The sequence below is a fragment of the Salmo trutta genome, unplaced genomic scaffold (genome assembly GCF_901001165.1).
Source record: "Salmo trutta unplaced genomic scaffold, fSalTru1.1, whole genome shotgun sequence".
NCBI classification, from domain to species: domain Eukaryota; kingdom Metazoa; phylum Chordata; class Actinopteri; order Salmoniformes; family Salmonidae; genus Salmo; species Salmo trutta.
This window is the reverse complement of record NW_021822533.1, coordinates 5,967-16,548: the sequence shown is the minus strand read 5'-3', so window position 1 is coordinate 16,548 and position 10,582 is coordinate 5,967. Positions and strand designations below refer to the sequence as shown.

At 50.4% G+C, this 10,582-nt stretch overlaps 1 protein-coding gene across 1 annotated transcript; it reads right to left on the bottom strand.

The window, feature by feature from the left end:
* Positions 1-1,205: 1,205 nt before the first annotated feature.
* LOC115182559 (mucin-2-like) lies at positions 1,206-10,279 on the bottom strand (the record flags this gene model as incomplete). Its single annotated transcript, XM_029744102.1, has 6 exons — positions 10,251-10,279; positions 8,315-8,476; positions 6,987-7,300; positions 3,861-5,878; positions 3,141-3,246; positions 1,206-2,542 (listed from the first exon to the last, which is right to left on the bottom strand). Coding segments are annotated over exons 1-6 (3,966 nt in total), but the record flags the coding sequence as incomplete, so codon positions are not given.
* Positions 10,280-10,582: the final 303 nt, after the last annotated feature.

The following is a 10,582-nucleotide window of genomic DNA, read 5'->3' as shown; positions in this document are numbered from 1 at the left end:
GTTGTTGTAGCAGCATCTGTAACTGTGGTTGGAGCAGGTGTGGTTGTTGTGGGTGCAGCTGTACTTGTTGTAGCTGCAGCTGTGGTTGAATTGGGGGAAGCTGTGGTTGTAGTAAGGGAAACTGTTGTGAGATCTTCTGTAGTTATGGGAGCATTTGTGGTTTTTGTGGGTGCAATTGTGGTTGTTGTGAGAGCTGCTGTGGTTGATGTGGACAGGATTTCGAATGTTGTAGCCTCAGCTTTTGTTGTAGCAGCCACTGTGGTTGTTGTAGGTGCAGATGTGGTAGTTGTTGGAGTAGATGTTGTGGTGGGAGAAGCTGTGGTTGTTGTGGGTGCAGCTGTTGTGATAGAAGCTGTTGTTGTAGCAGCATCTGTAATTGCGGTTGGAGAAGGTGTGGTTGTTGTGGGTGCAGCTGTACTTGTTGAAGCTGCAACTGTGGTTGTAGTGGGAGCAGCTGTGATTACTGTGGGAGACACTGTGGTTGTTGTAACATCAGCTGTGGTTGTTGTGGGAGCTGCATTGGTTGTTGTAACATCAGCAGTGGTTGTTTTTGGAGCAGCTGTGGTTGTTGTGGGAGACGCTGTGGTTGTTGTAAAATCAGCTATGGTTGTTGTATGAGCAGATGTGGTTGTTGTGGGAGACGCTGTGGTTGTTGTAACATCAGCTGTGGTTGTTGTGGGAGCAGCTGTGGTTGTTGTGGGAGTTGCTGTGGTTGTTGTAACATCAGCTGTGGTTGTTGTGGGAGCCGCTGTGGTTGTTGTGAGAGCTTCTGTGGTTGATGTGGACAGGGCTTTGAATGTTGTAGCCTCAGCTTTTGTTGTAGCAGCAACTGTGGTTGTTTTGGGAGCAGATGTGGTCATCGTTGGAGTAGATGTTGTGGTGGGAGCCGCTGTGGTTGATGTGGAGAGGGCTTCGAATGTTGTAGCTTCAAATTTTGTTGTAGCAGCAACTGTGGTTGTTGTGGGAGCAGATGTGGTCACTGTTGGAGTAGATGTTGTGGTGGGAGAAGCTGTGGTTGTTGTGGGAGACACTGTGGTTGTTGTAACATCAGCTGTGGTTGTTGTGGGAGCTGCATTGGTTGTTGTAACATCAGCAGGGGTTGTTGTTGGAGCAGCTGTGGTTGTTGTGGGAGATGCTGTGGTTGTTGTAAAATCAGCTGTGGTTGTTGTGGGAGCAGATGTGGTTGTTGTGGGAGACGCTGTGGTTGTTGTAACATCAGCTGTGGTTGTAGTGGGAGCCACTGTGGTTGTAGTGGGAGCCACTGTGGTTGTAGTGGGACCCGCTGAATTAGTTGTGGTAAAAGCTGTGGTTGTTGTGGTCGAAGCTGCTGTTGTTGTGATAGAAGCTGTTGTTGTAGCAGCAGCTGTGATTGTGGTTGGAGCAGGTGTGGTTGTTGTGGGTGCAGTTGTGGTTGTATTGGGGGAAGCTGTGGTTGTAGTAAGGGAAACTGTTGTGGTTGTGGGACCAGCTGTAGTTGTGGGAGCAGCTGTGGTTGATGTGGACATGGCTTCGAATGTTGTAGCCTCAGCTGTTGTTGCAGCAGCAACTGTGATTGTTGGAGTAGATGTTGTGGTGGGAGAAGCTGTGGTTATTGTGGCCGAAGCTGTTGTGATAGAAGCTGTTGTTGTAGCAGCATCTGTAATTGCGGTTGGAGAAGGTGTGGTTGTTGTGGGTGCAGCTGTACGTGTTGTAGCTGCAACTGTGGTTGTAGTGGGAGCCGCTGTGGTTGTAGTGGGAGTGGCTGTGGTTGTAGTGGGAGCCACTGTGGTTGTAGTGGGAGCCGCTGTGGTTGAAGTGGGAGCCGCAGTGGTTATAGTGGGAGCCGCAGTGGTTGTAGTGGGAGACGCTGTGGTTGTAGTGGGAGCCGCTGTGGACGTAGTGGTAGAAGCTGTGGTTGTTGTGGTCGAAGCTGTTGTTGTTGTGATAGAAGATGTTGTTGTAGCAGCATCTGTGATTGTGGTTGGAGCAGGTGTGGTTGTTGTGGGTGCAGCTGTACTTGTTGTAGCTGCAGCTGTGGTTATTGTAAGGGAATCTGTTGTGGTTGTGGGAGAAGTTGTGGTTGTTTTGGGGTTAGCTGTGGTTGTGGTAGGGACAGCATTGGTGGTTGTTATATCAGATTTTGATGTTGCTGTGGGAGATGTTGTAGTGGGAGCCGCTGTGGTTGTAGTGGGAGCCGCTGCGGTTGTAGTGGGAGCCACTGTGGTTGTTGTGGGAGCCGCTGTGGTTGTTTTGGGGGAAGATGTGGTTAAAATAAGGGAAACTGTTGTGGTTGTGGGAGCAGCTGTAGTTGTGGGAGCAGCTGTGGTTGTTGTGGTTGATGTGGACAGGGCTTCGAATGTTGTAGCCTCAGCTTTTGTTGTAGCAGCAACTGTGGTTGTTGTGGGAGCAGATGTGGTCGTTGTTGGAGTAGATGTTGTGGTGGGAGAAGCTGTGGTTGTTGTGGGTGCAGCTGTGATTATTGTGGGAGACACTGTGGTTGTTGTAACATCAGCTGTGGTTGTTGTGGGAGCTGCATTGGTTGTTGTAACATCAGCAGGGGTTGTTGTTGGAGCAGCTGTGGTTGTTGTGGGAGATGCTGTGGTTGTTGTAAAATCAGCTGTGGTTGTTGTGGGAGCAGATGTGGTTGTTGTGGGAGACGCTGTGGTTGTTGTAACATCAGCTGTGGTTGTTGTGGGAGCAGCTGTGGTTGTTGTGGGAGATGCTGTGGTTGTTTTAACATCAGCTGTGGTTGTTGTGGGAGCTGCATTGGTTGTTGTAACATCAGCAGGGGTTGTTGTTGGAGCAGCTGTGGTTGTTGTGGGAGACGCTGTGGTTGTTGTAAAATCAGCTGTGGTTGTTGTGGGAGCAGATGTGGTTGTTGTTGGAGACGCTGTGGTTGTTGTAATATCAGCTGATGTTGTTGTGGGAGCAGCTGTGGTTGTTGTGGGAGATGCTGTGGTTGTTGTAACATCAGCTGTGGTTGTTGTGGGAGCTGCATTGGTTGTTGTAACATCAGCAGTGGTTGTTGTTGGAGCAGCTGTGGTTGTTGTGGGAGACGCTGTGGTTGTTGTAAAATCAGCTGTGGTTGTTGTGGGAGCTGTTGTGGTTGATGTGGACAGGGCTTCGAATGTTGTAGCCTCAGCTTTTGTTGTAGCAGCAACTGTGGTTGTTGTCGGAGCAGATGTGGTCGTTGATGGAGTAGATGTTGTGGTGGAAGAAGTTGTGGTTGTTGTGGGTGCAGCTGTGATTGCTGTAGCCAGAGTTGTGCTCATTGAAGCCGCATCCGTAGACATCATTGGTGCTGCTGTGATCGTTGTCGGACCAGCTGTTGATGTTGCAAGGGAAGCTGTTGTGGTTGTGGGAGATGCTGTAGTTTTGGGATAAGTTGTGGTTGTTGTTGGAGCAGCTGTGGTCGTTGTGGGAGCAGCTGTGGTTGTTGTAAAATCAGCTGTGGTTGTTGTGGGAGCTGTTGTGGTTGATGTGGACAGGGCTTCGAATGTTGTAGCCTCAGCTTTTGTTGTAGCAGCAATTGTGGTTGTTGTAAGGGAAGCTGTTGTGGTTGTGGGAGAAGATGTGGTTGTTTTGGGGTTAGCTGTGGTTGTGGTAGGGCCAGCAGTGGTGGTTGTTACATCAGCTGTTGTTATTGCTATGGGATCTGTTGTAGTGGGAGCAGCTGTGGTTTTAGTGGGAGCTGCTGTTGTTGTAGTGGGAACCGCTGTGGTTGTAGTGGGAGCCGCTGTGGTTGTAGTGGGAGCCACTGTGGTTGTAGTGGGAGCCACTGTGGTTGTAGTAGGACCCGCTGAAGTTGTAGTGGGAGCCACTGTGGTTGTTGTGGGACCCGCTGAAGTTGTTGTGGTAGAAGCTGTGGTTGTTGTGGTCGAAGCTGTTGTTGTTGTGATAGAAGCTGTTGTTGTAGCAGCAGCAGTGATTGTGGTTGGAGCAGGTGTGGTTGTTGTGGGAGCAGCTGTGGTTGTATTGGGGGAAGCTGTGGTTGTAGTAAGGGAAACTGTTGTGGTTGTGGGAGCAGCTGTAGTTGTGGAAGCAGCAGTGGTTTTTTTGGGTGCACCTGTGGTTGTTGTGGGAGCTGCTGTGGTTGATGTGGACATGGCTTCGAATGTTGCAGCCTCAGCTTTTGTTGCAGCAGCAACTGTGGTTGTTGTGGGAGAAGATGTGGTCGTTGTTGGAGTAGATGTTGTGGTGGGAGAAGCTGTGGCTATTGTGGCCGAAGCTGTTGTGATAGAAGCTGTTGTTGTAGCAGCATCTGTAATTGCGGTTGGAGAAGGTGTGGTTGTTGTGGGTGCAGCTGTACTTGTTGTAGCTGCAACTGTGGTTGTAGTGGGAGCAGCTGTGATTATTGTGGGAGTCATTGTGGTTGTTGTAACATCAGCAGGGGTTGTTGTTGGAGCAGCTGTGGTTGTTGTGGGAGACGCTATGGTTGTTGTAAAATCAGCTGTGGTTGTTGTGGGAGCAGATGTGGTTGTTGTGGGAGACGCTGTGGTTGTTGTAACATCAGCTGTCGTTGTTGTGGGAGAAACTGTGGTTGTTGTGGGAGTTGCTGTGGTTGTTGTAACATCAGCTGTGGTTGTAGTGGGAGCCACTGTGGTTGTAGTGGGAGCCACTGTGGTTGTAGTGGGACCCGCTGAATTAGTTGTGGTAAAAGCTGTGGTTGTTGTGGTCGAAGCTGCTGTTGTTGTGATAGAAGCTGTTGTTGTAGCAGCAGCTGTGATTGTGGTTGGAGCAGGTGTGGTTGTTGTGGGTGCAGCTGTGGTTGTATTGGGGGAAGCTGTGGTTGTAGTAAGGGAAACTGTTGTGGTTGTGGGAGCAGCTGTAGTTGTGGGAGCATCTGTGGTTGATGTGGACATGGCTTCGAATGTTGTAGCCTCAGCTGTTGTTGCAGCAGCAACTGTGATTGTTGGAGTAGATGTTGTGGTGGGAGAGGCTGTGGTTATTGTGGCCGAAGCTGTTGTGATAGAAGCTGTTGTTGTAGCAGCATCTGTAATTGCGGTTGGAGAAGGTGTGGTTGTTGTGGGTGCAGCTGTACGTGTTGTAGCTGCAACTGTGGTTGTAGTGGGAGCCGCTGTGGTTGTAGTGGGAGTGGCTGTGGTTGTAGTGGGAGCCACTGTGGTTGTAGTGGGAGCCGCTGTGGTTGAAGTGGGAGCCGCAGTGGTTATAGTGGGAGCCGCAGTGGTTGTAGTGGGAGACGCTGTGGTTGTAGTGGGAGCCGCTGTGGACGTAGTGGTAGAAGCTGTGGTTGTTGTGGTCGAAGCTGTTGTTGTTGTGATAGAAGCTGTTGTTGTAGCAGCATCTGTGATTGTGGTTGGAGCAGGTGTGGTTGTTGTGGGTGCAGCTGTACTTGTTGTAGCTGCAGCTGTGGTTATTGTAAGGGAATCTGTTGTGGTTGTGGGAGAAGTTGTGGTTGTTTTGGGGTTAGCTGTGGTTGTGGTAGGGACAGCATTGGTGGTTGTTATATCAGATTTTGATGTTGCTGTGGGAGATGTTGTAGTGGGAGCCGCTGTGGTTGTAGTGGGAGCCGCTGCGGTTGTAGTGGGAGCCGCTGTGGTTGTTGTGGGAGCCGCTGTGGTTGTTTTGGGGGAAGATGTGGTTGAAGTAAGGGAAACTGTTGTGGTTGTGGAAGCAGCTGTAGTTGTGGGAGCAGCTGTGGTTGTTGTGGTTGATGTGGACAGGGCTTCAAATGTTGTAGCCTCAGCTTTTGTTGTAGCAGCAACTGTGGTTGTTGTGGGAGCAGATGTGGTCGTTGTTGGAGTAGATGTTGTGGTGGGAGAAGCTGTGGTTGTTGTGGGTGCAGCTGTGATTATTGTGGGAGACACTGTGGTTGTTGTAACATCAGCTGTGGTTGTTGTGGGAGCTGCATTGGTTGTTGTAACATCAGCAGGGGTTGTTGTTGGAGCAGCTGTGGTTGTTGTGGGAGATGCTGTGGTTGTTGTAAAATCAGCTGTGGTTGTTGTGGGAGCAGATGTGGTTGTTGTGGGAGACGCTGTGGTTGTTGTACCATCAGCTGTGGTTGTTGTGGGAGCAGCTGTGGTTGTTGTGGGAGATGCTGTGGTTGTTTTAACATCAGCTGTGGTTGTTGTGGGAGCTGCATTGGTTGTTGTAACATCAGCAGGGGTTGTTGTTGGAGCAGCTGTGGTTGTTGTGGGAGACGCTGTGGTGATTGTAAAATCAGCTGTGGTTGTTGTGGGAGCAGATGTGGTTGTTGTGGGAGATGCTGTGGTTGTTGTAACATCAGCTGTGGTTGTTGTGGGAGCTGCATTGGTTGTTGTAACATCAGCAGTGGTTGTTGTTGGAGCAGCTGTGGTTGTTGTGGGAGACGCTGTGGTTGTTGTAAAATCAGCTGTGGTTGTTGTGGGAGCTGTTGTGGTTGATGTGGACAGGGCTTCGAATGTTGTAGCCTCAGCTTTTGTTGTAGCAGCAACTGTGGTTGTTGTCGGAGCAGATGTGGTCGTTGATGGAGTAGATGTTGTGGTGGAAGAAGTTGTGGTTGTTGTGGGTGCAGCTGTGATTGCTGTAGCCAGAGTTGTGCTCATTGAAGCCGCATCCGTAGACATCATTGGTGCTGCTGTGATCGTTGTCGGACCAGCTGTTGATGTTGCAAGGGAAGCTGTTGTGGTTGTGGGAGATGCTGTAGTTTTGGGATAAGTTGTGGTTGTTGTTGGAGCAGCTGTGGTCGTTGTGGGAGCAGCTGTGGTTGTTGTAACATCAGCTGTGGTTGTTGTAAAATCAGCTGTGGTTGTTGTGGGAGCTGTTGTGGTTGATGTGGACAGGGCTTCGAATGTTGTAGCCTCAGCTTTTGTTGTAGCAGCAATTGTGGTTGTTGTAAGGGAAGCTGTTGTGGTTGTGGGAGAAGATGTGGTTGTTTTGGGGTTAGCTGTGGTTGTGGTAGGGCCAGCAGTGGTGGTTGTTACATCAGCTGTTGTTATTGCTATGGGATCTGTTGTAGTGGGAGCAGCTGTGGTTTTAGTGGGAGCTGCTGTTGTTGTAGTGGGAACCGCTGTGGTTGTAGTGGGAGCCGCTGTGGTTGTAGTGGGAGCCACTGTGGTTGTAGTGGGAGCCACTGTGGTTGTAGTAGGACCCGCTGAAGTTGTAGTGGGAGCCACTGTGGTTGTTGTGGGACCCGCTGAAGTTGTTGTGGTAGAAGCTGTGGTTGTTGTGGTCGAAGCTGTTGTTGTTGTGATAGAAGCTGTTGTTGTAGCAGCAGCTGTGATTGTGGTTGGAGCAGGTGTGGTTGTTGTGGGAGCAGCTGTGGTTGTATTGGGGGAAGCTGTGGTTGTAGTAAGGGAAACTGTTGTGGTTGTGGGAGCAGCTGTAGTTGTGGAAGCAGCAGTGGTTTTTTTGGGTGCACCTGTGGTTGTTGTGGGAGCTGCTGTGGTTGATGTGGACATGGCTTCGAATGTTGCAGCCTCAGCTTTTGTTGCAGCAGCAACTGTGGTTGTTGTGGGAGAAGATGTGGTCGTTGTTGGAGTAGATGTTGTGGTGGGAGAAGCTGTGGCTATTGTGGCCGAAGCTGTTGTGATAGAAGCTGTTGTTGTAGCAGCATCTGTAATTGCGGTTGGAGAAGGTGTGGTTGTTGTGGGTGCAGCTGTACTTGTTGTAGCTGCAACTGTGGTTGTAGTGGGAGCAGCTGTGATTATTGTGGGAGTCATTGTGGTTGTTGTAACATCAGCAGGGGTTGTTGTTGGAGCAGCTGTGGTTGTTGTGGGAGACGCTATGGTTGTTGTAAAATCAGCTGTGGTTGTTGTGGGAGCAGATGTGGTTGTTGTGGGAGACGCTGTGGTTGTTGTAACATCAGCTGTCGTTGTTGTGGGAGAAACTGTGGTTGTTGTGGGAGTTGCTGTGGTTGTTGTAACATCAGCTGTGGTTGTAGTGGGAGCCACTGTGGTTGTAGTGGGAGCCACTGTGGTTGTAGTGGGACCCGCTGAATTAGTTGTGGTAAAAGCTGTGGTTGTTGTGGTCGAAGCTGCTGTTGTTGTGATAGAAGCTGTTGTTGTAGCAGCAGCTGTGATTGTGGTTGGAGCAGGTGTGGTTGTTGTGGGTGCAGCTGTGGTTGTATTGGGGGAAGCTGTGGTTGTAGTAAGGGAAACTGTTGTGGTTGTGGGAGCAGCTGTAGTTGTGGGAGCAGCTGTGGTTGATGTGGACATGGCTTCGAATGTTGTAGCCTCAGCTTTTGTTGCAGCAGCAACTGTGATAGTTGGAGTAGATGTTGTGGTGGGAGAAGCTGTGGTTATTGTGGCCGAAGCTGTTGTGATAGAAGCTGTTGTTGTAGCAGCATCTGTAATTGCGGTTGGAGAAGGTGTGGTTGTTGTGGGTGCAGCTGTACGTGTTGTAGCTGCAACTGTGGTTGTTATGGGAGCCGCTGTGGTTGTAGTGGGAGTGGCTGTGGTTGTAGTGGGAGCCGCAGTGGTTATAGTGGGAGCCGCAGTGGTTGTAGTGGGAGACGCTATGGTTGTAGTGGGAGCCGCTGTGGTCGTAGTGGGAGACGCTGTGGTTGTTGTAACATCAGCTGTCGTTGTTGTGGGAGCAACTGTGGTTGTTGTGGGAGTTGCTGTGGTTGTTGTAACATCAGCTGTGGTTGTAGTGGGAGCCACTGTGGTTGTAGTGGGAGCCACTGTGGTTGTAGTGGGACCCTCTGAATTAGTTGTGGTAAAAGCTGTGGTTGTTGTGGTCGAAGCTGCTGTTGTTGTGATAGAAGCTGTTGTTGTAGCAGCAGCTGTGATTGTGGTTGGAGCAGGTGTGGTTGTTGTGGGTGCAGCTGTGGTTGTATTGGGGGAAGCTGTGGTTGTAGTAAGGGAAACTGTTGTGGTTGTGGGAGCAGCTGTAGTTGTGGGAGCAGCTGTGGTTGATGTGGACATGGCTTCGAATGTTGTAGCCTCAGCTGTTGTTGCAGCAGCAACTGTGATTGTTGGAGTAGATGTTGTGGTGGGAGAAGCTGTGGTTATTGTGGCCGAAGCTGTTGTGATAGAAGCTGTTGTTGTAGCAGCATCTGTAATTGCGGTTGGAGAAGGTGTGGTTGTTGTGGGTGCAGCTGTGCGTGTTGTAGCTGCAACTGTGGTTGTAGTGGGAGCCGCTGTGGTTGTAGTGGGAGTGGCTGTGGTTGTAGTGGGAGCCACTGTGGTTGTAGTGGGAGCCGCTGTGGTTGAAGTGGGAGCCGCAGTGGTTATAGTGGGAGCCGCAGTGGTTGTAGTGGGAGACGCTGTGGACGTAGTGGTAGAAGCTGTGGACGTAGTGGTAGAAGCTGTGGTTGTTGTGGTCGAAGCTTTTGTTGTTGTGATAGAAGCTGTTGTTGTAGCAGCATCTGTGATTGTGGTTGGAGCAGGTGTGGTTGTTGTGGGTGCAGCTGTACTTGTTGTAGCTGCAGCTGTGGTTATTGTAAGGGAATCTGTTGTGGTTGTGGGAGAAGTTGTGGTTGTTTTGGGGTTAGCTGTGGTTGTGGTAGGGACAGCGTTGGTGGTTGTTATATCAGATTTTGATGTTGCTGTGGGAGATGTTGTAGTGGGAGCCGCTGTGGTTGTAGTGGGAGCCGCTGCGGTTGTAGTGGGAGCCGCTGTGGTTGTTGTGGGAGCAGCTGTGGTTGTTTTGGGGGAAGATGTGGTTGAAGTAAGGGAAACTGTTGTGGTTGTGGGAGCAGCTGTAGTTGTGCGAGCAGCTGTGGTTGTTGTGGTTGATGTGGACAGGGCTTCGAATGTTGTAGCCTCAGCTTTTGTTGTAGCAGCAACTGTGGTTGTTGTGGGAGCAGCTGTGGTCGTTGTTGGAGTAAATGTTGTGGTGGGAGAAGCTGTGGATATTGTGGCCGAAGCTGTTGTGATAGAAGCTGTTGTTGTAGCAGCATCTGTAATTGCGTTTGGAGAAGGTGTGGTTGTTGTGGGTGCAGCTGTACTTGTTGTAGCTGCAGCTGTGGTTGTATTGGGGGAAGCTGTGGTTGTTGTAAGGGAAGCTGTTGTGGTTGTGGGAGAGGTTGTGGTTGTTTTGGGAGCCGCCGAGGTTGTTGTCGGGTAAGATGTGGTTGTTGTGGGAGCAGCTGTGGTTGTTGTGGGTGCATCTGTGGTTGTTGTGTGTGCATCTGTCGTTGTTGTGGGTATGGCTGTGGTTGTCAGAGCTGCTGTAGGTGTTGTAGGAAAATATGTGGTTGTTGTGGGTGCTTCTGTGGTTGTTGTGGGTGCAGCTGTGGTTGTTATGGCTGAAGCTGTGGTTGTTGTGGGGATAACTGTTGTTGTTGTGGGGATGGCTGTGGTTTTCTGAGCTGCTGTAGTTGTTGCCGGAGAAGATGTGGCTGTTTTGGGTGCATTTGTGGTTGTTGTGGGTGCTTCTGTGGTTGTTGTGGGTGCAGCTGTAGTTGTTGTGGGTGCAGCTGTAGTTGTTGTGGGTGCAGCTGTGGTTGATGTGGGGCTGGCTGTGGTGGTGGTAGAGGAAGCTGTTGTGGATGTAGTAGTTGTTGTCGGAGAAGATGTGGTTGGTGTGTGTGCATGTGTGGTTTTTGTGGGAGAAGCTTTGGTTGTTGTCGGGAAGGCTGTGTTTGTAGTAGCTGCAGCTATTGTTGATAGTGGTACAGTTGTTGTTGTTGTGGGAGCAGCTGTGGTTATTGTGGGAT